The 25,810-nt window shown below is 41.9% G+C and overlaps 1 protein-coding gene across 2 annotated transcripts in view; it reads right to left on the bottom strand.

The window, feature by feature from the left end:
* The window catches only part of ZNF827 (zinc finger protein 827), a 98,597-nt gene that overhangs the window by 3,260 nt on the left and 69,527 nt on the right, over positions 1 to 25,810 (bottom strand). The window contains exons 9-14 of one of the 2 annotated variants that reach the window (XR_008484390.1): positions 8,833 to 8,970; positions 7,128 to 7,299; positions 5,479 to 5,645; positions 2,323 to 2,514; positions 2,051 to 2,228; positions 641 to 785 (exon numbers count right to left, since the gene is read on the bottom strand). Coding sequence is in view for 1 of the 2 variants with exons in the window: in XM_054295650.1 (XP_054151625.1) it covers positions 2,051 to 2,228; positions 2,323 to 2,514; positions 5,479 to 5,645; positions 7,128 to 7,299; positions 8,833 to 8,970 (847 nt within the window). In the remaining variant the exon portion in view is untranslated. The remainder of the gene's footprint in view (positions 1 to 640; positions 786 to 2,050; positions 2,229 to 2,322; positions 2,515 to 5,478; positions 5,646 to 7,127; positions 7,300 to 8,832; positions 8,971 to 25,810) is intronic. The other variant, XM_054295650.1, reaches the window with a different exon arrangement.

Genomic DNA, 25,810 nt, shown 5'->3' on the forward strand with positions numbered 1-25,810 from the left:
GGCAGAGGGCCTCACCCCAGTTCCTGAGCCAGGAGAGGCCAAGAAGGGTAGAGGAGGGAATCGTGGAAGTTTGGAAAGAAGCCTGAGCTGCATGCTGAACAAGCCTGGCCACCCACCAAACCCCAAACAAACCCTAAACAGTTGCTTGGTGCAGCTGGGAGGAAGTTGGTGGGGACACAGCTCCCTGCCAGGGGTCTCTGCTGTATTGAACCAAGCACGCACCTTCCACATGGAGCTGGTGAGCTCAGAGGGCCAGGCTGGGTAAAAACTTACAGCTAAGGCAGCTGGCTGCTGTCTTCCAGTACCCTTAGCTGCCACACATCTGCACTCACTGTCTAGCAGGTCTGCTAATTGTGTTCTGCCATTTTGGGTAATTTCTAAGCTGAGATTCTCTCTCTCTCCCTATGTGTGTTTTCCTTGCTACATCTGGTTGCACATACAGGTATAATAATGATCTACAAGTTAATCAAGAGATTTTTGAGGAAAGTGAGCAATAACAGGAGGACAAAGAGATACACAAACACCTGGACACATTTCCTGATGCACATCAAGTACTCTGATCCAGAGAGGGACCTGTCACTGAGGCTTCTAATGTGATTATCTCTTTCACCAGAGGACTTGGCTGTCAATGCACACATACCTCTCCTGGGCTGGGTGCTCTCTGGATCAGAATCTCAGATTTTGACCTGGAGCTGGAAGAATCATGTTTTTTTTCTCTTCCCCCACAGCAAACAGGAGACAGAAAAATACAATTTACTTAGATCTCTTCAGGCTCTTCTGGATGCCTTAAAAAAAAATAAATCAGAGCTTTTTCTTAGATGCAGCTTTCAAGGTACCTAATTATTACTTGAACTGGGCAGGAATATAGACTGAGAAACCCATTCTGTTGGGAAGACTTGAGTCATATCATGGTCATGGTTTTTCCTTGGTAAATAGAACAGATTTTACACAGCTTAAACCAAATGTGCATTAGACAACTGGTCTGTATTCCAAGGCAGACATCCCGTCGTTCTGACACACTGCTTGTTTCTCAATCTGGTCTTCTTTCCACATTCAGTCATCTCAGCTCAAGTGACCACAGATCCCAGTCTGTGGAACTACTGAGCTGCAGACCAGAGGCTGCCTGGCAAACAGGACCAGTTTTCCAAAGCTGCACGCGGTACCGTTGGACACAGTGCGCTCCTCGTGTCCCAGCCACAGCACATGGACACCAGCCTGAGCAGCAGGAGCTGGGAGCCCTGTGCTGAACCCCAGCTGGGCTCCCAGTGCTTCCAGCCTTTACTCCTGCAGCAGCTGGACCAGACAGAGGCCAGGGATGTGCCTCTTCCATAACATCACACTGCCTGCCCAGAGACAAGCGTTTGGCCCCAGCAGCCCCTCCTTCCCTCAGGGCTCAGAGTTTGACATAAGGGCACACTCATTCTCTAGAAACGCTGCTCTGCACCAAAAGACCCTAAAGATACCACCACAGCCAAAACCAAAGGGCTTTTCTCTTAAAAGACTGTATTACTTGTTACGTGTTAATTTATACAATAGTGATTGTTGTGGGGCATGCAAACAAAGCAGGAAGCATCCAAGTTATTCATTCTTGGAGAGAAATGAATTTGGATTTGAGTATACAAAGGCTATAACCTTTAAGGTTGTAACTTCATACCTAGAGGCTGTACAGGATTTGGTTTCTTTGAGCCAGGTGCAGAATAGAGCCTGTGCTGGGAGCTTCCTTTTGCTCTGATGCCTTGGAAAAAACCCTTATTTTGCCAAAAGCTCTTTGCAGAACTGCCTCATTCTCTGCAGGACCCATCACATACTGTCACCTCTTTGACTTGAATGGGGAAAGGAGCACAGTTTGTTAGAGCTCCTCTGCTGCTAAGTTACCAATCTGCTGTAATGATGCAAGCCTGAAGGACGGGCCTTGGGTCATCTAAACACAAGGAAGCCCCAAATCTGGATTATTAGTTAACCAACCCCTTTCTGACTGACTTCTTTGGTCCTATCCCCACAGTATTAAGGTGCTTAACACAGTAAAAGTTTGTGTACTTGCTTTCCTTACTTGAGCCCACCGGTGGGGACAGTGTGGCATTTCTTGTGCTCCAGTAATTGCTCAGGTGTCTTCATGAACTTGTGGCACACATCACACTCGAACATCCGTGTGATCAGGTGGATTTGCAGGTGACGCTCAAACATGTTTTTTGTTTTGCAGACAAAGTTACAGAAAACACATTCAAAGCCTGAAAAATAGAACAGCAGAACTTAGTCCTTACACTGTGGCCAGACTGACTGCATGGAGAGTGGGAGTTTGTATTTGTTAAACAAATTTTTTACCTTTCTCTGACTTCTCTTCAGTGTTCACTGAGGTCTGACTACCAGGCACGACAGAAATGACCAGTAGGTTGTTTGACCCCTTGGATTTTGGGGCTATATCTGCATCTTCTTTGCTGTTGGCAGAGTCACTCAGCGCTGACAGCGAAGATGAAGATGGACTGTTAGACTCACTGGGTGTCTTCCTCTCTTCAGCTGAAAAACAAAAAACAATAACTAGTTCAGCAGATTAGATGGAGTCTCCACGATTCTGTTTTAAACTTCAGGAAGTACTTATATTCAGAGTTAATTCAAAACAAGTCTGAAATTAATTGAGCTGATTAAAAAAAAAACATTTTGGGGCCTCTTTCCTTTTTATTAGTGTTTAACCACAGTACATCTCTCAGTTTATCCTGCAACAGAGTGCTTCTGTGATGGTAGAGGGAAGGGATCATACAATTCTACCTTATTACTGGACTGAAAAGAATCCCAAGAAAACACTTTGATTACTCCGAGTTCAAAAGCTTGTCACTCAGAAAGGGAACAGAATTTCTGTGGGTTTGAGAGGCAGAAACCAAAAGTACTTACTGGTCCAAGCTAAACTTCCCCCACCTTTCCATTTATGTGGGTCCAGTGAGTAAATTTGGGATGAAGGGCAAACAAGAATAATCTCCCTCACTGTACTGAAGAGCATCCCCCATAATCATTGCAGAGGTAACAGTGTGGTCTCAAGATTTACATGTTTTTATTAGAATCTCCTTCAAAGCTAATTGAAAAGCATGTTATTTAACTGGACCTAGAGATAGAGCTTCTTTATGGAAGAAAGAAAGAAAGCATCAGAACTTCCTTATGTGTGCAATAAATGTATGAAGTCCAAATCCCAAGTCCTATCACACACTAGAACTGAATAAGAGAGAGAGTTCCCATATGAGAACTGCCATGAGCCAATGAGGCAAGGATGGGCAAATTATTCCCTCCCACCCATGTCCTGGTGGGAGGGAATTATTTGCCCATCCATGAGAGCTGTGTTAAGAGGAGACTTCACTAAAACTTCAAATTCTCCATGTGATACAATCCCCTGATCAAGGCCTCTGCAAACAGCAGCACCTGTGTACTTAACTTTAAATTGAGTGGCACCTTTAAGATAAAAACATAGGAATGCACTAATGAAATCTGATGACCTGAGCTGCCAAAAGGGAGGATGACTGGATATCATACAGAAAGATTCACTGACCTTGGGGACAAGAGTAATACAAATGGAATGAAATTTAATAGCACAGAGAACAAGGTTACGACCTGAAGGGCCAGTAACAAGAATTTTTGCTACAAATGAGAAGTGCTTAGGTTGGAAACAGTCAAGGAAAACAAAAGGAGAATTGGAGCAGAACAAGGGATGAATATGAGCAATCAGTGTTGGGGAGCCTTCAAGGAAGGTAAATATGATCACAGAATGTTATTGTGTCACCTATTCCCAGTAGCTGTTGCTGGTTTGTATTGCCACCACTGCTTATTTCATTTCAGCATGTACAGCTGTGATTGCATATGTCCAGAACAGGGGTTCTAACAAGAACACGTGCAGTGAGGGATTGGTACAGCAGGAAAACTGTGTTCCATGTAGGAAAAGGCTCAGTGTACATTTGGAGGGCAGAGTGTTGTTCTCCAGAAATGTACTAAGGGAATAAATACTGTGGAAGGAGGGATGAAAGGTGGAGGGAGGAAAAGGAGGACTCCTGTTTCAGATAGAGGGCAGCTCTGGACAAGAACAATGTATGTGTACTCTGATTATCACTGATTATGACACACACTGAAAATTTTGAAAAGGTCCCTAATCTTTAATGCAAGAAGCTGCCTGTCTCCCAAAATAGTTCATTTAAAACAATGCTCCTTCTTTGAAGGCATATGCCATATCCTCACAAACAGCCCCTTTATGACCTGGCAACATCACAGGATAAGGAACTGGAGTCAAGTGACCCAGAAAATCCATTCTATTTTTTACTCTGTATTTGCCATATGTGTGAACATTTGGTTGAATCACCAGCTGAGGGGCTCACTTGGGCAGGGTGAAGGAAGAACAAGGGGGTTTTGCCTATCATCAAAAGACAAGTGGCAGTTTCAATCTTTTAGCCACAATAGGAAAATACAGCAGAGCACAGCTCACTTTTGAGCTCTGAAGCTTTTCACATAGCTATGGGTGGTGCTTCTCATTTGCCTTGAACTCCTCTTTATGAAGTGAAGTAGTGCTGAGAGCTATGCTGGCATAAAATCCCTTGAGAGCCTTCCAGTAGTTCATGTTTCTGTGGTTCCATTTAACTTATGTATCTGTGAACACAACTAATTGTATTCCTCTCTCCCCTCTTCTTCATCCCTCCTGTTTTCCCAATTTTATTCCTGGTAGGACAAGAAAAGCAATTTAGTGATGGAAAAGTTGTGCTGGATGCAATCAGGTTCCATATTGTAAATACAACTGTGAGTACTTTGTGGCAGCAAAAATGCTTCTGCCTGGTCTTATAAAAGAAATTAATTAAGAAGATTCCAATTTTCTTCTCCTTAAATTATGCCAGACTTCATTAGCTGGACTAAGCATATGGAGCTTGTTTGAAAACTGCTATTGCTCTTATCCTTGGCTATTATGTGAGCAGGACCAGGGAGCAAGCACGACTTGTTCTGCTATTTAATATAAAGTACATTTATGGGATTGCTGAATCACAGTGTCAACTAAACATCAGCATCAAATTCCAAACTGATGGACTGGGGGGGCAAACACAGAGAGGAGCAAAACTCAACAAAATGTTTATTTCAGACTTAGAGCCAGGTATGCACAATTAGCCCTCAAAGTCACCTTATCATCGCTCAAGTCAAAGCAGGATTTTGATGAAATAGTAAACCAGAAAAACAAATGAAATATTTGACTGACTCCAGCAGGAGAGGGGATTTGGGGGATAAGGGGAATAGGAAGAAGAAGGGCTAAGTAGTCCTTCATTTATTTCACTAAGCTTGAAAATTGATCTGCACTACCAGATTATTTGCCTGGCTGGAGTCCAATTCACTTCAACTTTGAGAGATCAGGCCTTAATTAGCAAGCATTTCAGTGAAAGCAGAGTGCTAATGGGAAGTGTGAAGGTTGCACCTAAAAAGCAAGGAAGAGAGAGATCACTGCAGCTGGGAGAGAGGGATCATCACCTGTGTGCTTGCTGTTGACATGAGCCTTCATATCTGCCTCTTCCATAGTGACAAAATCGCACGCCGTGCAGCAAATGGAGAACATCCACTGCTCCTTGTCCACGTGGAGGGACATATGACTGACAAACTGGACATTCATCTCTGTCTCAAACCCACACACATGGCAGCTGCAGGCAGAAGAGAGTTCAAGAGTAAAAGAAACATTAAAAACCAAATCACAAACAGAAACCTATTGCCCTTCCCCAAATTTGTAAGAGGAAACTCACACCACAGTTTTCTGCTCTTCCTCACTGCTCAGTGTTCACTGCGAAACTCTTTTGTCTGCTGAGCTGCCTTTGAACTGATGGCCATGCCAATGTGATTAAGGGCAGGCACAATGCAACAATCCTGTACATGCTATAATGATGCTAAATAATCATAAAGTTAATTAAAAACTACAGATTCCAGATGCTGTGCATCACCTAACCGATTCCTTTGGGCAATAAGAGGCACTGCAGCTTTGCCAAGATGTTTAGTACAGCTGATACACTGACAAACAGAGAGCTTGCTGCACACTCCAGGAGTGATTTTCAAGCCCTGGAATGGTTCCCATGCCAAACTGGGATCTTGTGCAAAACTGCCTGGCAGTTTCAGTGCAAGCAAGTAAAAATGGGTTCAAACATTTCTTATGCTTGACTGGAAAACAGCAGTCTTCAGCTATGCAAATAATTAGCAGGGATATAGATTTTGCAGCCAGCACATAAACAGGGTGATACTGAGAGGCTGTGGAAAGGACCCTTTAATTTAACTTTCTTTGCAGAGTTCTCCTCTTGCTTTGATTAGACCATTAACATTTAAAACAAGCCAGAAAGATTGGAAAAGGCATATACTCCAGGGCACTATTTTGCTTTCCCAAGGGGAAGCACTAGATAATCTAATCCAGCAGGTCTCATTTATTTCTTACTTCTATGATTTTGTAATTAAATCTGCTCTTGGCACTTTGACTAAAAGTAAGAGTGATTTGGTAATCTGCTTGGCCACTAGAGTGCACATCACAGTTTGCAGAGTGCACAACAGTGCATATAATAAGAAGAATGTCTAAATATCCATTTTATCTGGGCAATTCCTTTCAATTTTTCAGGCAAATTCTCCTGAAGGTTTTCTTTCTTTCACCATGTTGGTCACAGAATGTATATACCTCTAGCAAACAGAGGAAATGTGTAGATTGATATAACAATTCTTGATAACACTTTAAAGCTATTTGATTTCATGAATTTGGCTGAAGACAAGGGAACAATCAGAGGTGACTGGAAGCACCGGGCTTTAGATTCTCTGTGAATCCATGTACACAATGGGATGTTTCCAAACACAAAAATTAAAGGAACACTGCTTAAAAAGTTAAAGGGGCTTCTAAGAGCCCAGCTCCCTCACAAAGCCACTTTAAAAAACCAACCCCACAGCAAACCCCCGAGCCCTTCCCAACAGCCAGCCAAGTCCAACAGCATGAAGCAGCCAGCCAGGGTTCCCTGCTCATCCTAAGCCAGATCCGGGCAGGACAAATCCTACAGCCACGGCTCCAAGCCCGCAGCCCCAGAAGGGTGGCCCTGTCCCACGCCCTCAGCAGGCACACAGGGCAGTGCCTGGTGCCCAGCCCCTGGCTGGGGGCTCACCTGTAGTAGTAGGGGTGCTTCTTTCCATCGCTGCCCTCGGCCGTGACGGCGCTGACGATGTCCTCGGTGTCAGTGCTCACCAGCTTCACCGAGTGCACCGTCAGGTGCTGGTTCAGGTTAGCACGGCACTTTGCAGCATAGGGGCACAAGTGGCATTTGTATTTTCTCTCCTCTGAAAAAAGGAGCAGAGAGATGTCAGTGTATACCTCAGCCTGAAGGCAGCTGCTTTGAAAGCTGCCAGTAACCAAGCGTGCATTCCTTTGGGTTTCTCCAAGCGGCTTTCAGGATGAGGCACTTTGGAAGCTCAACTTTTAGAAGTTTATAGGAGTCCACAGCAATTACTCAGAAAAAAACCTCAACTAATTTGAAAGTAGTTTAGGGCAAGCTTTTTTAATTTGCTCTACCATTTGTAGTTGGATAATATAAAACTTTATAAACTGGAAAACTGGGGCAACTGCTGTTCTGGGAGCTGCAGCAAAGCCAGTGGAGAAACAGGTCAATAGTCTACAACCACTTCCTTTACCCAGCATCTTTTATTTGATTTTTGGACTTATTGTGGAGGTTGTCCATGCAATTGCTGCAGAAAGCTGATAGTTGATGATTTTTTATTAAAATCCGATGGTAGGAGGAAGGGGAACACTGTATATCATCAGTCCAGCTCTAAAAATGAGCTAATGAAAAAGCTCAAAGAACACTCAAAGAACAGTGGAAAAAAATAATTCATCATGAGTTTCTGATGCTTCACAATTTTAAATATTCCTCTTTTTTATTTTAAATTAATAATTTCTAGATCCTGGCAGCACAGGTTTCGTGCATGCGCCAGGCTGCATTGTGTGAAGGGCTGATTAAAATTACCAAACATTATGATTATGTCTGCTTTTAAAACCTTTTCCTTTGAGGGTTTGCTCCTCTAAAACTGAAATATAATGCTATAAGTGTGAGGGGAAAGGCATTCCATAAAGCAGCTTAGGACTAAGGAAACCCCACTGGACCAAGGAGCATCTGAGACTTTTCAGGATGGATCTGCTGGATGGCTCAACATACACTGGCATTATACCAATCAGGATTTCTCAGCACTACATGGGAAATTCTTGCTTCCAAGTGTCATTTTATGCAGTGCACCTCAGCAGGCTGGCAGAGTGCACCTTCCTTATAAAAACTCAGTTTGTCTCAGCTGATTTGAAGCAGATGCACTTCAAGAAAGTTGATATGGGGTAGAACAGCTCCTGTTCCTCTTAGAACTGTATGATGACAGCAAAGATGAATGAGTTATTCAATTATTTCAGTTTCACAGATCTAAAACACCAAAGCCAAATTTTTTGTTGTTCAGTGACACTTGAAAAGTTCATCAGGTGATATTTCTGTCCAAAAAACCTGCAAATCATCAAAAAAAAAAGGCTGTGCCTTCTCTTCAGAACTCCACTACCAAGCTTGGTATCAGTTGGTGTCTAGAGTCTGATCTGCTGGAACCTGGACAAACTTGAATCAACAGGAGAAATGTCATATAGGCTGCAAAGAAATCAAATGTTCACTCCCTCAGCCCACTCTGACATTGTGTCCATTGTGTCCTGCTCCTGTGCTTGGCTCTGCCCCATGTGAGCCAAGGATGGCTCACACACTCCTCTCCTTACCATCTTCTCCTCCCTGAAACAAACCCCAGGGAATTCCCAAGTGCTGTGACCAGCACAGGCAAGCCCTGCCTTACCTGTGTGCAGCGAGAGGTGCCGGGACAGAGTCTGCTGGCGCCCAAACACTTTTCCACACACGTCACAGGGAAACAGCTGGTCGTTAAATTTCCAAGATGGCAATCCATTTCCCACCTCCAGCCCCGGCTTTTCTGTTTCTGTGCCAAAAAACACAAAGGCATCTTCAGAACTCTGAAGACTTGCAGATTTCATTCAGTAGAGCCCTGTAGGCATCATATAAAATGCAGCCCTTTGGCGGTGTGCTGTGTGATCTGGCACATGAGTTCATTTAGAAAGGAAACTCCCATTGCTGGAAAGGAAATGAATCTTTCATACAGCAGCTTTCATACACACTCCAAAGCAGAATGCTGAGCCAAAGTGTTCTGGACATAGGCACAAGCAAGGAGTTGAACCAGGTTTTGTACAAAGAGAAAGTCAAGAGTGAGCAGGGCAAGCATAATCAGGGCAACCTAATTATGGTTTTGTGGAACAGCCACTCCTTTGGCTTTTTCAGTCACCCACCTTTGCCTGGTGCATGAAGAAGCCTGGTCTGAGATGGTCTATCTAACACTGGATTATTATTCAAAGCTGAATAAAGATTTTCAGATAATTTCTTTTCTCCTGAGGCAGGAATTCTTGCTACACAGAATGACAGAATCATTTAGGTAGGAAAAGACCTCTAAGATCAAGTCCACCCATTAACCTAGCACTGCCAGGTTCATCACTAAAGCCATGCTCTAAAGTGCCACATCACACACACACGAGCAGTGTGACTCTGAAGAGCAGAGGATTGCCCAGACAAACATTAAAACAAAAGGACACAGCACCCCAGTATATGGCTGACATCCAAGGTAGGCTCTACCCAGCACCACTCTCCTCTGGCACCAAAATCCCCAGCAGCTTAGAGGGCCATTGAAAAACTGTGACCCAGAGTGAGCTATTATCTTTTAATAAGTGGTTTTAATTGTTTCAGGAACAGACAGAGTCTGCAATACAGAAAAAAAGAAACCCCACAGAGCATAGAGCACAGATATGAAAGCACTTTGTAAGGAAGTTGAGAGAAAGGGACTGGGAATGAAGAAGAGGGAAAAAGGTTAAACAATGCTTCAAGAAGTTGAAAGCATGGCCAGTTTTGATTTGGACAGAATGGAGCAAAAAGCAGGTAGAGGCTGGGGACAGCAGTGTACTACTTAAAACAATAAGAGAAAGAGCATCAGCAAGTCTTGAGTGAAAAAATATCCTGTGCAAGAGTCCTGTTCCCTGAGGAGAAGGGACTCAGTAAGAGGTGCACAGACCTACAAGGGCACTTTTTAAACACAGTGAGGAGCTTGCTGTAATTGTTCTAGTTCCACTGCAAGGAAGGATGGCACTGGCAGAGCACCTTTCCCCAAACCAGCACCACCTCTGGGATCACTGCCCAGAACAAGCTCCCCCAGCACATGTGAACGTGAACATGCCCTGATGGAGGAAAACCACTTGGGCTGGCATTTCCAGCTAAATGGGGGGAGAGGAGCTGGGGACAGGGTTCAAAAACATTATAGTGAGCATAAGTCAACATGGTGGAGTTTGGTACAAACAGCAAAATCTTCATCCCATGAAACACTGAGGAATAAACACCCCCCTGCACTGGCAGCCCCTGACAGTCAGCTACCATGCAGATGTGAATACCATGGCTGAGAGAGTCTCTCCTTCAGAGAGAGATTTTCACACAACTCCACTGTGGTTTAGGCAAAGAGCTGTCAAATACTGTATTTAATTTAAGCAATAATAAAAACAATGCCTCATTTGGGGCAGAGAGTCCACACAGCAATCTCAGCAAATTTAGGGCTGGCCATACTTGCCAGCCATTTCTCCACTGCTGTTTCATTCTCATGTGACCCTGTAATATGTACAATATTCACAGCAGAGGAATTCTGAGCCATCTCTGAGTGCTGCATCCAACAAAACATTTTTCTTAAAAAAAATTCTAGTTAGAAAACAAGTTCTGCCTATTCAAAATACTCATTTGGTGAAATTAAAAAGGAAGACATCCCCCCTCCCCTAAGGGCTGTAAGTGACCCATAACCTCTAAGAACTTCAATAAAGAAGGATTCTTTTTCTTGCTACCCTTGAGTTCCAAACAATGAAAAAATCTGACTCTGCGGTAGCACTACAGATGTTTCAGCAGAGCTTTTGGAGTACATAATCAAAACAGTGCTTCAAATGAGGAAAATAGTAATAATTATAAGAGAAGGTCACAAGGGTGTAGGTTGCTTCAATATGGTCACAACAAAAAATTAATTGGGACATGTAGCAAACAAGCAGGCTCAATTAAGTAAATAAGTCTCTTAACAATTCATTTCAGTATTAGTCATCAGCCCTCTTTTATCTCTTAAGGAAAAGAAATATATCTTCTTCCCTATGAGGGATTGTCCTGGGAAGCTCATGGGAAGCTGGGAAAACAGCAGCTTTCTGATTATGTCAAACTGGTGACAGCCAGTCCCTTGCAAAGCAGCTGCATATTTTTCATTGATGCAAAAGAGGACACTGAGGTGTTTTGAAAGTCCTTCTGTTTACTTGAAAGATGCATCTGTGGAGTCATAACTCCAGTGCTTCCTCCTTCTGACTGAATCTTAGCTCTGCAGCAAAGTGCTTTTTCTATTCAGCAGCCTCTTAGTTTGTTCATGGCAAACCAGAGCTGGTCTCTTGCAACAGGAGCCTCAGCACTTTGTGAAAGATTTCCCAGCTCCAAGGAAAACCACCTATTTCCACCCATCCTACCCTCTGGGCAAGCTTTGGGGAAAAAGCATGCTGGAAACTGGAGCTCTGTGTCCAAGCACTGGTCCAAAAATCTTCCCAGAACATGCCTGGTACCTGACCTCACCAGGGAGGTCAGGTGAATCAACTTCTACATTCATTCCTTGGGCTCTGGCTCTAGTTAATTAATTAATTAATGCCAGGGAATGGCGTTTTCTGGGAAGTGAGCACAGGCCCAGTGACTCCAGGACCACAACACTGGGCTGTGCAGTGCTCTCTGTGCATGCCCAAGCCCTGCTCCCAGGCAGTCAGTATTGTCAGCCCTAAAGAACACAGGGGCCAGGAAGAAGATGGACTGAGACCAGCTAATGTTAAATAATAAATCACCATTGTGAAAGATGTCTCACAGAAATCCATTGTTCACCATGACACCCCCTATACTAAAATGAAAAGGAAAAAAAAAAAAAGAGAGGAAAAAAAAAGGACTTGATACAAGATTTCTGCTTTAAATGTCCAAAGCAAATTCCAAAACTCCTATGTCAGAAAGTTATACAAGACAAAGTTATACTGAAATTATTAAGCAATAGATTGCATTTCTCTGTGAGTTTTGGAGTTTAAAACAAAATATGCTCAGTAAAATGAAAGGCCTCCAACTTCTCCAGTACAACATTAAAAAGAAACAGAAGGATTAAAGCTCAAGATATAACACGGCTAGTGATAAAATTATTTTGAAATAACTTTGCATAGAACACTTAAGAGCTAAGAATCTTATGTAAAGTTAAGACTTAATAAATATAGTGAAATACATCTTTATGGACACCTTTCCTGCCCCCCTGCATCATCTGGTATTACTCCCCTTCTAGCAACAAGTCAGCTTCATGATGAGTAGCTGTGTAGAGCTGATCATCCAAGGAGCTTAGGAACTGCCACCATTTGTATCTGCTCTGAGATGAGGACATCAACTGCAGAAACATTGATCTGTGCCTCCTCTTCCCTTTCCAAACAGATTTAATTTCTGGCAAACAAAGCACTGCAGCTTAAAAGAGTCACCATTTTCCCCTTTCCTGAGGTGTTGGGCATACTTCTGAACATATGTGTATTTTCAGTTCTCACATTTAGTAAGTAACCTTTCCCTCTTCCTCTCCAACTGGTGATATGAATACACAGAGTGTGTTAACCACCCCTGCTGAGAAGTTCTTTATCCTGCTTTCTGTCAGGATATGCTTGCAGAGAGGACACCACAGCTGGTGGAAGCTGTAACTGAAGAAGAGGACAAGGCATGACCTGAATACAAAAGTGACTGTCTGGAGTCACCCAAACAGCCTTGTGACTGCTGGTGGCTATGAGGCTCAAGAACTCCCCAGGGACTGCCTTTGGACTCTCATGTTTTGATTATTTATTTACTTTGACATACTTGTCAATTACTGCTTCACAGTGGTTTATGCTACATTATGTTTTAATATGCAGCCCAGTGCCCTGCCCAACTTCATCTCTTTATACAAACAATGGAAAAAATGAAACCACTATTTGGGAGAGAAAGACAAGCCTAAGAAGACAAACAAAAAGTGTGCTGAGGTCTCATTCAAAGATAAATTCATGTTTATAACCTTTGCTGGTTACTGTCTGCTCTCACATCCTGTAACTCACTTAAAACAGCTGCTTCTCTGTTTTACCCTCACACCTCCACAGACCTTGGGAGCAACCAAATCCACAAGGGTAGATCCTTATGGTCAGATGGAATCCCATGGATACAAATAGACTGTTCTCTGCAATAAATATTCCATGTAGAGATGGGATTGAGAGGTGCTGATAAACCTTAACATGGAAGGTCAAAATTCCTTTTCTGTCCATTCTCCTGGAAATGTATGTAAGGGTTATATGTTGGGTTATTCAGACAGTTTGACACCACACAAATGGTCAAGGAGAAATCAGGCCAGTAATTTTGAAAATTAAATGAGCAGAAATCCTGTGAAAATAGAGTGGTTAGAGTGTGTTCAATAAATGCTGTTTGCAGGCCACCAAAGCAAAATTAATAAACTGACTAAGAAACAGTGGACAAGGTAACCAGGGTTCTGTGAGCTCATGGCAAGAAGATGAACACTCCTGTGCAATGTCCAACAGCAAGGCATCTCCCTTTGCTCAGAAGGGTTTGGGACACTAAACAATCATCTGGTGACTTTTGGCTGCTCCCAGCCCGAGGTGAACTGCTGCTTTTTCCTTTGGGATCTGTCAAGTAGCCCACATTTACCCAAGAGGTAAATCCACTGCATGCAGCTCTACAGGAATGTCAGACAAGCTTGCTCCATTAGTAAGGTTATTTCTGTTTGGTTATGTCTAAAAGACACAAACTTCAAGAAATTATTTATTCAGAAACAAGGTATTAAGGTCAGATAATCGTGCAAACATTGCTTTAAAAACATTTATTTGCTCAAAGAAATTTTCTTTCCTTCTTCTGTCTGCATTTATCTATCTTATTATAGAGTCTTCCTATTTCTGCAGTGTTCCCATCATCAAAGATGCATTTTATTGCTTTGGAGTCTTCCCCTTACATGTTCATCCATCACCTCTGGCAAGCACACTGTATTTAAAAATTGAGAACTCCTTTTATGAAATATGTAATTATGGCTCTGTTGCAAGCTTGTTTGCCAAAAGCCTGTGAAAGGTTCCCAAGCTCAAAAATATATTGACTATCCAGAATTGCAGTGCTCCAAATATTATATATCTTACTCCCTTTCCAACTTGCTTCCACAAAGGTTTTATTTGTAGGGCCAGAATCCTTATTTCTAGTAAGTCAGTTAAAATAAACAGTGGAATCCTTCCAGGTACTGTAGTTTCTGAGTAAGATATCTCTCAATTTATCTAAGGTATCAGAGATCCTGATTGGCCCTGCAGTTTTAATTTGTCCCTCCCTGCATCATTGCATCCTGTCTGCTCTTGGCTCAGGGTTATCTTTTACTGTGAGCAGACTCATTCACTATTACCTGAGATAAGCAGTTGCTTTCTAGGCAGAACATTTTCCTATATTCCCCACAAAAATACAAAGAAGACAGAAAACTCTAGTTCCACAGGTGAGGGAGTCATGTCCTTTTTGTTTCATAAGCCCCAAAAATCTGCACATAATCAATCTGAGTGACAGAACAAATGCACAGAGGAAGCAGAAAGAGTCTACTTCCTAATACAAAAACTTTACCAATTAATGCTCTTATTATTTTCCCCTCAAAAGCTTTGCAAATGTGTAATGTTACTATGGAGCTTGATAAAAAGCAGGAATGTTATGATAATTTAAAATCCTTGATATAGAAGAAAGTAGAACCCAAGTGATTTTATCTATCAGTAGCACAGTGCTTAAGCTGCTCTTTCTGAAAACAGCAACCATCAAATTTGGAAATACTTCAGTGAAGTGCTTGCACAGCCCACCAAAAGAAACATTAATATTGTGCACAGAAGTAGTCCAAGTGCACAACAGAGAGCAGCACTTGGAAAGGCTGCTGAGAAACAATAAAAATGCCAGGGTTTGGGAAAAGAATAAAAACAGGTAAAAGATGAACTTTAAAGTCGACTCCATAGAGAAACTTGGAAAAAAAAGTGAAGCCCCTTCACTGCTAAGACTGAGCCCATTGCTCAAAAATGGACAATCAGAAGCGGAAGAGAAAGTCATGGCAAAGAAAAGATTGGGATGACAACATCTGACTTTAAAACACAAAGCCACTCCCACATTCTACCTTTGCATCAAATCTCACACCTATTTTCACTTCTCTTTTACTTCTGAGCAAACCATGAGATACCTTGTGATAACCTTCATCTGCATTACAAAGCTCTGGGATTTGCTTTTATTCTCTCCATTAAACTCAAAACTCTAAAAACAACCAAGAGAGGAAGAAAAATCCAGTAAATTCTGTGCAAGGTGGCTGAAGTTGCAGATTTTTAAGGAATCCTAAAAAATGTTGCAGTCATTACTTGAAAACTACTTTTACAACATGTACCTCATGGCATCAATTTGAGGATAATGCTGGGCAACAATCTCTATTTCCCCCAGCTTGTATCACCACTGCCTTGCTATAGCATGAAGCACAAACAGGACTGGCTTGTGGTGACTGCATCCCTCACACAACAAGACAAAACAGAACAAAGTAAAATCCACAACAGGTGCAAAGTCAGGCCCTCCCCAAGCTGTGAATTTGCTGGTGAGAAGCAGCAGTCCTGGGAGAACCCCTTTATCTCACTGCATGGCTCCAAGGGCCCCTCTATCGTTCTGTCACAGGGAACATCAGCTGGGTTTTGTGGCTGCACATGAAGTAATGTAATATGGCCCAGAGGAAAAATGAAAAATGGCATGTTTTTTTTCACTGAGGGTGCTGAGACATTCCAAGAAAGGCAAAGGAAGCACCAAAAAATCTGCTCCACAAAAAGTGTTTTTCAAAGCTTTACCTGATCATTGTTGGCCAAGAACAACCGAGTCTTCAAGTAGCAAAAGGCTCTATCACCATTACTATTCTTTTTTTCTTGTTTAGAAATAACAGCTGAAGTTAAATGCTGCATCTATTGTCAGAGAAAATGTGGTAGTGTGCTCTCTTATTTTTGCATAATACATTTAATTTCATATCCTCCCAAAAATGTATTCATGACAACAGTTAGATGTACATAATAAACTTACATCATAATAAACTTACATTCCTCTAACTCACTCCCAAGCAGGTGGCCCTCACATCCATCTCAAGCATTTACACTGCTTGCAACACTTCTTTTGGATGCTCCAACACTGAGTTCCTATGGACTTATGAAAGTATAATTTGCTCCTATTGCTATTTTTAAATCAAAATTAATTCATTTCCATAATGCCAACAGGTTTCTACCTTTTTAATTTTTTCCTTGCAATTCTGCTTAAGACACACTTCCAAGAAGCACTTTTAAAAATCACTCAAACATTTGTGCACATTAGGACCATTAATGAGCAAATTTTCCTTTTTTGCTTTTGTTTTTGTCAATGTGACAATTTCTACTTGCAAGCCTACAGGAAATATGGGTGTTTCTTTTCCATAGAGAAGATAATGGACACACCTAGGGCACTTTGCAGAACCTAACACTAGTAGTTCCCCATCCAGCATTCAGATACAAATAAAGACAAATTGGTCTTTAGATTGTATTTTTCTTTTCAGCTTTCTGCCTCTTTTGGGGTGAAGCAAAATATTCTGTACTTGGAAGGAGCTGATAAGCAGAAACCTCAGTGGGGGATAAAAATAAAATAAAGTGCCAAATGCAGGTTGAGTTCCTGAGCTGAGTGAATTAACACGAAATAATCAACACTGGATGAACAAGTAACTACAAACATTTGGCCACAGCCATCTTTCCCAAGGTGCTTGTGATTGCTGCTGTGAAAGAAAACGTTTCTGCTGCTTTTATTGCAGATTTCCCAAGTGATAAACACTGAATCATTTTGCCATCACACTGCCATTTCCTTGAGGCCTTTAAGTCACTCTTTTTAAGATACTAACATCTCTCCTTGCTCTCTCTCCTATCATCAGCCCATGCATCCATCTGTAAACCATCCCCTCCTTCTGCATAATTCTCCCATCTGCCCTCTGCTTCTGCAGGGCACTAGTGAGCACCACAACTGCCCCAAACTCAATTAAAATTAGGGTAAATTTGTACTCAGATTGAAATCATGCTGTAGAAGAAAAAAAACCTCCAAACCTGCCTTCAGTTTTGCTTAGATGACTTTTAAACAATACTCTTAATGTCTATCTATCCATCTGTCCAAACAGCTGATGAATTTTGCATTTAATTTACTCTTAGGCAGACAAATGTCATAGAAGACAAACTTGTACAAGGTGAGATAGGTGAGGACTGAAGAGTCTCAAGGTAACTCTAAAAAGAAATGTCAGGAATGATGTGTTCCAATTCCTTTTGCAGAGCTAAAAAGTAATTTTAAAATCTGTCTTTCTATTTCAAGTTGAGCTCGTATTTGGAAAAGTTTCATCTTTGGGAAACAATTTGACTCAGTGCTGATGCTCACATTTACAAAAGATTCTGATATTAGGAAAGACAAAAGAGGATATGAAACCAGAGATAGGTTTGAATGAGATGCAAATTCTAAACCACAGCATGCTGAGTATCAGTAAGGCAAATGCCTCATCTATCAAATCTTTTTCAGGCTGTTGTTCAATCACCACTGCAGCTTTGTTACTGAATTTATATCCCAGAATTAGAGCAGGAAGGGACTCCCAGAGGCCAGCTTGTCTCTCCCACACCCAGAGGCACATCAGTCACTCACCAAACTTACCCATCAGTCCCAACAGATGCTTTTCTTACTAATTTTTAAAAAAACCCTCCTGTGACAGGGGCTCCAGAGGCTCCTCTGACAGTTGTGCCAGTGCAAAAACACCCTGCTGCTAGGAAGTTTCACTTGGTGTTTAGTTGCAATCTCCTCTGCTGTCATTTAAGCTGGTTATTCCTTATTTTCCTCACATGAACACAGGCAAGGTTTATTATTTTCCTCTCAAAGCTGTCATTTTACATATCTGAATGCCATTATCGTATCTCCCCTCTTTCTTCTCCAGACTAAATAAATTGGCAAAATTCTTCAACCTTCATGCACAGCTCATGTGTTCTAAACCTCTGACCACTGCTGTCTCCTCCACATTGTTCTTGGATTAGAGCCCAAAATGGAACTCTGGGCTCCAGCTGCAGAGCAGAATTACCACATGTGCCTTACAGACCACATTCCCAACACCTCAGCCAGATGTTTGTCCTTTCTGCAATGCCACCTCAAAACAATGTGTCTGACCAACACTCATCCCTGCCTAGAGCTGCACTGCCTGGCATTCATCCACCCCTTCCTTCATGGCACTCACCATTCCCCCAGGCACAGAACTCTGATCTCACTGCACTGGCTGCTATTTTCCATAGTTTCTTCAGTTCCTCAAGTCTGAACTCTAGTTGTGTCCTCTGAAGTGCCTATAACATCTCCTTGCAAGGTGTGCTGCAGACATTCCATAAACACGCTTTCTCCTCCATCATCCACAGCATTAATGAAATGAATGAATGCCAGAGCAAGCAGAGCCTCCTGCAGACCCCATGTGCTCCCTGGGCTGTGACAGCCACACCTCAGCCTTAATCAGAGCTGCACCTACCCTGGCTTTCCCTGCTCACCATGGGCATGTTGTGGGAGGGCACATCAGAAGCTTCACTCAAGCCCTGAGGTCATGAACTATTGTTAGGCTTTTTTCCATATGCATCTCCAAGTTGGTTCCAGTTGCCCTTCCTGAAGCCAACAGGCTTTATTTTGCTGTTTTCCCTTCTTCCTTTCTCAAAACCAATTCTACAACTTTGTGTCATTCTTTCCCAAGCTGTCTTCTATCACCTGCATCAGAAAACAGCTCCCAAGAACTTGCTGTCCCAAATTCACTTCCTAGAATAATACATGGTAGACAAAGTCCCACATTCCTCACTAAATACTTCCAATGATTTTAGCTGCTCAAAAAAGTCTTCTCAGATTTGACCTCCACTTGTGTTACCTGGTTAAGAATATTTATGGCAACAATGGTTTTACTTTTTCAAAAATCACTTGCTATTGAGTAACTATTACTCAGCAAACTTATTATGGTAAGTTAAATAACAGGAGTTGCCAAAATAATAAGAGATGTCAACGAGTATTTTTGCCTGTATGAGAACATGGTACAGTATTGGAAAATAAATGTACCCTGTATAAAGGCAGCCCATAGTAAAACAAGAAACACAAGTTTTCAGATAGATGTCAAGTGCCTTTCAAGACAGCCATTAGACATGAACTCTTCTGTTTGTTTTAATTTACACCTTTCATCTTGTAGGTCCTGTAAACAACTGGCAAAGTAATCAGTGCAATGACTTCACAGGGAAAAGAAGTGGAATCTATGTGGCCACATCAATTTGTGCAAAGCCCTGCTGTTTAGCCTGAGAGGCTGGCCAATCCACCAGGAGTTTCATGGGATGCTCAGAAGGATATGATCACATTGCCTGCCCAGTAAATACTGATGGTTAAGAAAAACTAAGACATGTACAACAATGCATGTGCTGCACATTTCACTTGTCCTGCTTTAGCCAGAAAACACACCATACACATGCTTGAGCATGTTTTTTTTTTCAAATTTGCTGATTTGAACTTGTTTGTTCTGCATAATAAATGATATTTTCAGCTCTGAAAGGGACTCTGCTACTAATGAAAACCATGTGGCTGCTCAGGAGACAGCCTCTACTGCTGCACCACAGATCTGCACCACACGTGCAGGAGATGCAAACCTGCCTGGGAGCAGATCCAGAAAACTGCAATCAGTTGAAGCCACCTTGGCTATGATCCCATGGAAGGAACCAGAAATGTGGAAGGCTCTGCTCAATGGCTGGGTGCAAAGTGGTTGTCAAGGCAGCTGAGAGCACAGGGAGAAGGCTGCAGGCAGGCAGGGGGATCTAAGGCAGGATGTGATGGATGGAAAACGTGCCAGAGCCGCTATCAGGCACTTTAGCACTGAATGGTGGAGAACAAATTCTGCAAAATCTGTCTTGCTTTGGAGAACTATGCCAAGTACAGCCCACTGCTATAGCAGTCCAACTACCTCACCTTCCTAGAATGACTTCCACAAGTTGCCAGCTGTCTGTCTCCAGCTATCAGAGTGCAGGGAGCCACCCCAGTGGCTGACATTCCCTGGCCTTCCAGAGAGCTCACACCAGGCATTAGACCCACAAGACACTCTTTGGGGAAGAATTAGCATGTTGGTGATAAGGAACTCAAATCAGTTACCAAAATCAATCTGTCACTCTGTCCCTAAAAAAAACTTTCCTACCATCTATGAAGCTGTCACACAGGTTGGATTTGTCAGAGGGGCATCTCTCCTGGATCTTTTTTCATGCACCTGCATGGATTTTTACACAGCCATACACATGCACAGCCCTGTGTGTACACACACACACACACACACACACACACACATACACACAAACTGAAGAAGAGTATTTGGTTGAATCTTACTCCCAGACAAGTACCAGAAGAAAAATAAAATTAAAAGGGTGCTTTTGAGGACTGAGAGAGGCAGACTTTGCACGGCTTAGGGAGTACCTACAATTGTGCCCTGCAGGCAGCAATGACTGTGTGGCATCTGCTTCCAGCACCACTTTCCCCAAGCACATTCCACAGAAATTCTAAGACAGAAATGAACAGCAGGACCAAGTGCTTGATGGAACATGCCTTAGTAGTGAATTAAGTGCCACTCTCACTTTTCTACCCTGACAGGAAGCCAACAGGGGTCAGGGACTCCCATCATCAGGAAACTGAAGGAGGTATCCAATGTCTTGGATGGGCAGAACTCATAACTCAGACCAAAACTGAAAGCAGATAAAATGATGATAAGCACTGATAATGGGATAAAGCAAGGTGGGGAAAAGGCACTGTGGAAGTTAATTCATATGCACATGCACTCCCCCCCTGCAATTACACTGGCCATAAAAATTGCTGTTCCGTCACGGGGACAGACACAGCTGCCAGGGGCTGGAAATATTCCTTTATGCTTTCAAAAGAGTCTGAAGTCCAGCAAACATGATTAGGGGAATGGAGCAGCTGTCATACAAGGAGAACCTGAGAGAACTAGGGCTGCTCAGTGTGGAAAAAAGGTGACTTGGTGGGATCTTTCCAACCTGGATAAATACCTGATGGGGTGAAATAAGATGAAGTCAGGCTCTTCTTAGTGATGCCAGTGGAGAGGAGGCAAAGGCACAAATTGAAACACAGGAAAATTCATTTAAAAATAAGAAAACAGTTTTTCGTATTGTTTCTCAGAGATTGTCCTGAGTCTCCATTCCTGGAGATATTCAGAACTTGATTGGACATAGCCTTGAGAGCGAGATGACTCTGCTCTGAGAAAGGGACTGCAACTAGACTTCATACATCAGTCATTCTGTGATTCTCTCAAAAATAATAATCCGTGGGTTCTGCTGTCCTGAATAAATTCAAATCAATTGCTTGTAATCATGCTCTTAAGCCCTGGCTTTCATTTACAAATTCTAACATTTGAACATTTCGAGAAAGCCTTCCTTCAGTAAATAGGATTACCCACAATGTGGAGTTGGAGGCTTTTTGGCAGATGTAAGCAAACAACAGTAAGAAGGTGTGAATCATTCTAATTAACTCCATGGGTACATAGCAGGGAAGCTACACAGGGGCAATTTAAATGCCAACATTTCACTGCTGGTCACTTCAGTGGAAATTCACAGGGTTTGTGTGTTTCATAGTCCCCTACGGCCATTTTCCAGGGTGACAGAAGCACCAGTGATCCCACACAGAAATCAAAGCCTCAAGGTGTCCCTTCATTTCTCAGTGTGCTTACAATGGTCTCATGGTGATGACCCAAAATTCAGAGCTGGTTGCTGTAGATGGTTGCAGAAGTTTGGTTTCCTGCAGAGCACAGGAGATCAGAACAGAGCACAAATACTGCCAGAAAATAGTGGATATGAGCACCTCTACTGGTTGGACCAAAAGAGCTCTTGCTGTCTACCTTCTAGATGCTTGGAGTCACAGAAAATTACAACATCAAGAGCCATATTGGCCTTCAAGCATCTTTTAAAAGGAATTAGGCAGGAAGATAGATGCAAACTCATACTAAAGAATGTGGTATCTGCACAACACCACCACCATGATTATTTATCATATTCAAGCTAAAATTCTAAACCCTCAGGAGGTATTTTCCAGCTACAGTAACAGAAGAAAATAAACAAGATAAAGTGTGCTCATGTCTCACCCAAAAGCTGAAATTTCACATGGTTGCAGGATACAGTTCCCTTCACCCTGCTCACATCCCACCATTCCCACAAACTACCAGTGAGAAAAGGAGATTAGCTCCCTACTTGCCCTGCTGTGGCCACACAGGGGTTGGTTAGTGCTGCTGTGAGCAGAGTGTGCAGAGGTGAGGCACACTCAGGTGTGGGAGCAGGCAGGTTTTCACCTTGCAGTGTTACTGAAGTTACAGTGGAATTACTGATCTAGAGAACAGGCCAGAGTGAGTATGAACAGGAACAGGAGAAACCTGCACATTTGCAGAATAGCCCTGCAGTTCCAAACATACTGGAATCTCTGTTCCACATATTACCTTAGATCCATAAACATAAAAATGGGCTGATCCCACTAATTTCATTATCAATAAAACAAAAACTGACACTGCCAAAACTCAAAATTTTTGCACTATGATTCCAAATTTATACCATGCTACTGATTCTGGACAATCCTGAAGAGGAAGCACATCCTGTCTGTGATCCTACAGGTCAGTGCAGAGCGTGGACACACATGGCAGAGGAGGCTCTGATGCATTTCAAAAGGGGACTGGAGCTTTACTGGCTTTATCTCACTGAAACAACCCAACACCCAGTAAATAAGGCTGTGGCAAAATTTAAAAAGAGAGAACTATTCCTGGTCTACAACTCCCTAAGACCTACGTCCTCCAGTTCCAAAAGTTTATTTTAGCCATGTGAAATTAATTTACCACCATCAAAATTCCAATGTTGCAAGTGGTACTAAATTCTCACAAAAAAATGGATTTAAAAAAAATTAATCCACTACAGATGGGATTATTTCAATATTTGGCACTGTTAATGGAAACGAAGGAGAATACCAGGTCCTTGATAAACAGAAGAGAAAATAATGAAATATTATTATACTACACACAGATAGATATACATGGAGAAAAAAATCCCAAAAAGCCATGGTTGAGGTTTTCACCAATATTAATGAACCATCCAGAAAAGGAATAGTGAATATCACTCATCAGGCTTCCATGAAGGCAGGTTTGATTTACAGAATGAGTCAATGAGATGGTGGAAAACTATTAAAGTACATTAAAGACTGACTAAGGGTCAGGAAAAGCAGCATAAGATCAAGTTTTTAATTTATCCAGTGATCTGAACTGAACTCTATAGTCTGACATAAAGCTATTCTGTCAAAAGAAGAATCTTATAAAACAGAAGATGAAAATGTCCTTTTTTAAAGTGACTGTTTGACATAAAAATTTTAATTTCTTATCCCTACCTTTTGCTAGATTAAAAGAGGCCACATTCTTACAGGGAGCAGCTGAAATGATTGCATTGGTTTGGATATGACTTTGTAATAGATATTACTTTGATACATGGTAACTTTTGAGCAAAGTGTGTTTGGCTGATGTAGATATCAAAACTATTTTATTTCCATTTTTGAGTAAAAATGAAGTTATTTGGACAGTAAAATTAATACAGAAAAGTGCAATGTAATAACATGGTTATTGATGTAGAAAATACCTTAAAAGGTGAGAGAATCAATTTCCCAAATCTAACCAGTAAATTTGAACTACATACCCTAGAAAACTCTGGCTTCCCTTCTCAGAGTATTAGGAATTCACCACAGATTATCAGGGAGATACCATGACTTCTGTGGGTCTGATGAGTCCCTTCCTGACTACTGGTGGAGATTTCATTGTTGGTTCCTTGGATATCTGAATAAAAATCAACTCTCCTGCCTGTGATACTGCTGCTGATTAGGAATCCTCCACCCTTTTTCAGGCCAAATCCATCACAATATCATTATTTATTTAGGATTTTTCCCCTCCACTAAATACCCTGATCAGTGCATTGCATTCACACATCTTTTAATATTCTTTCCTAATTATTTCCTACTCCTTGGGGGATCTTATCTACTCAATGCCCTACAAAGAGTGCTCTGCCACTTAGAGACCTGAATTTGCAATTTTCTTATAAACTGGCAATAAAGTGAAGTGGTTTGTGATGAGGGGGCCACTAAGCTTAAGTCTCAAGGACTGAACTTTGGACCCATTGTACTTAAAAATCCTCTTTAATAGCTTCAACACACACACACAAAACCCCCAAACAAACCAGAACTGCATTAATGGAAGCAATATCAATATGCAGAAATTTCAGAGTACTAAAGAAATCATCTCGAGAGCTAGAATAACAAGTGAAACAATTTAAATTACAAGGTCATATGCCTAAGAGTGTAGAAACAAGAATTTCTGTTGCATGCTGAAATCATCAGCTGAAATTATAAAGGAAAAGAAAAGCATGTTACTATTTGACCAGCAAGAGAGACACCAGCATGTTCTAGTTACAAAGCTGTGATTAATCAGGAGAGGCATTTCCAATATGCACTCAGAAGATTGCAGGCTGCTGAAAAAGTCAGGGATAAAACCTCCTATGAAAGAGCACATATAGCTCTGACTACTCATATTTGCAGAAATTAATGCCCCTAAACAGAAGCAGAAAAAGGCTAGGAAATGGAAACCCTGTTGTTTCTAAAACCCAAAAGACTGGCTGGCTCACTTTCCCAAAATGAAGGCAGGATTAGAGGAATGCAAGGAATGGCACATCAGATGGTGAACATCTCAAGGAAGAAGAATTATCAAAGCTGAAGGATGGCACTGGTGAGATAACACAAGTAGCACTTGCTGTGAATAAATTCAGGCTGGAAAGAGAGTGGTCCCAGTTCTTCAAAGGGGTGAGCTTCTCAAACAGCATCCTCATAAAAATAATAAGGATGATGGGGTTTAAGATGGAGCTTGGTAATGAATAAGACTGCATAATGTTACTTAGTACAGAAAAGAATTGAATTTGACACATGAAATATCTTACTGTCCTATGTTCCTGTCACTTTTCCCAATTCCTCTGCAGCTAGGGTGCCACAAAGGCTGCAGACAGAAAGTTGGCAGGAGTCTGGGGACACGGGGATCATTTGGGTGCTAACCTGAGCAGCGGCAACCGCGCATGTGGGGTCCCACTGGCCTGGGAATTGCCTATCACTTCATTGTGCTGCTCTTTTCTACTTCTTACTGTCCTGTTTCAGGGATGGAGTAACACAAAACGAATCTCAAGCAAAAGCATTTTTATTTGGGAGACCACATACACACTTCCACAGCATTTTCTGTAATGCTTTCGGTAGGCCTTGCACAATGGTTTGTTTCTGTTCCTTAATGCTGCTCTCTGAAGGGATAAAATGTTTTCAGAGCTATCCATAGCAGTACAAAGGCTATTTCTTCTTGCAAGGCTGAAACTAATAGGAAGTCTACCTGTGGGGATTCTGTTGCTCTTTTACATGAATATAATATTTGTAATTGATCACAAATTTAAATCACATTCTTGGTGCTACTGTGAAGTTGCACTTCAGGCCCAAGAATTTGTTGTGAAGCTGAAAAAACCTCAAAATTGGAATTATAAGAGTTGTTTAAAAAAAAAGTAGCAGAAACTGGCGTTTAAAAATTTTCAGTA

The sequence above is a fragment of the Melozone crissalis genome, unplaced genomic scaffold (genome assembly GCF_028551555.1).
Source record: "Melozone crissalis strain CALT ecotype California unplaced genomic scaffold, PUWL_Pcris_2 ptg000006l_1, whole genome shotgun sequence".
Taxonomy (NCBI): Eukaryota; Metazoa; Chordata; class Aves; order Passeriformes; family Passerellidae; genus Melozone; species Melozone crissalis.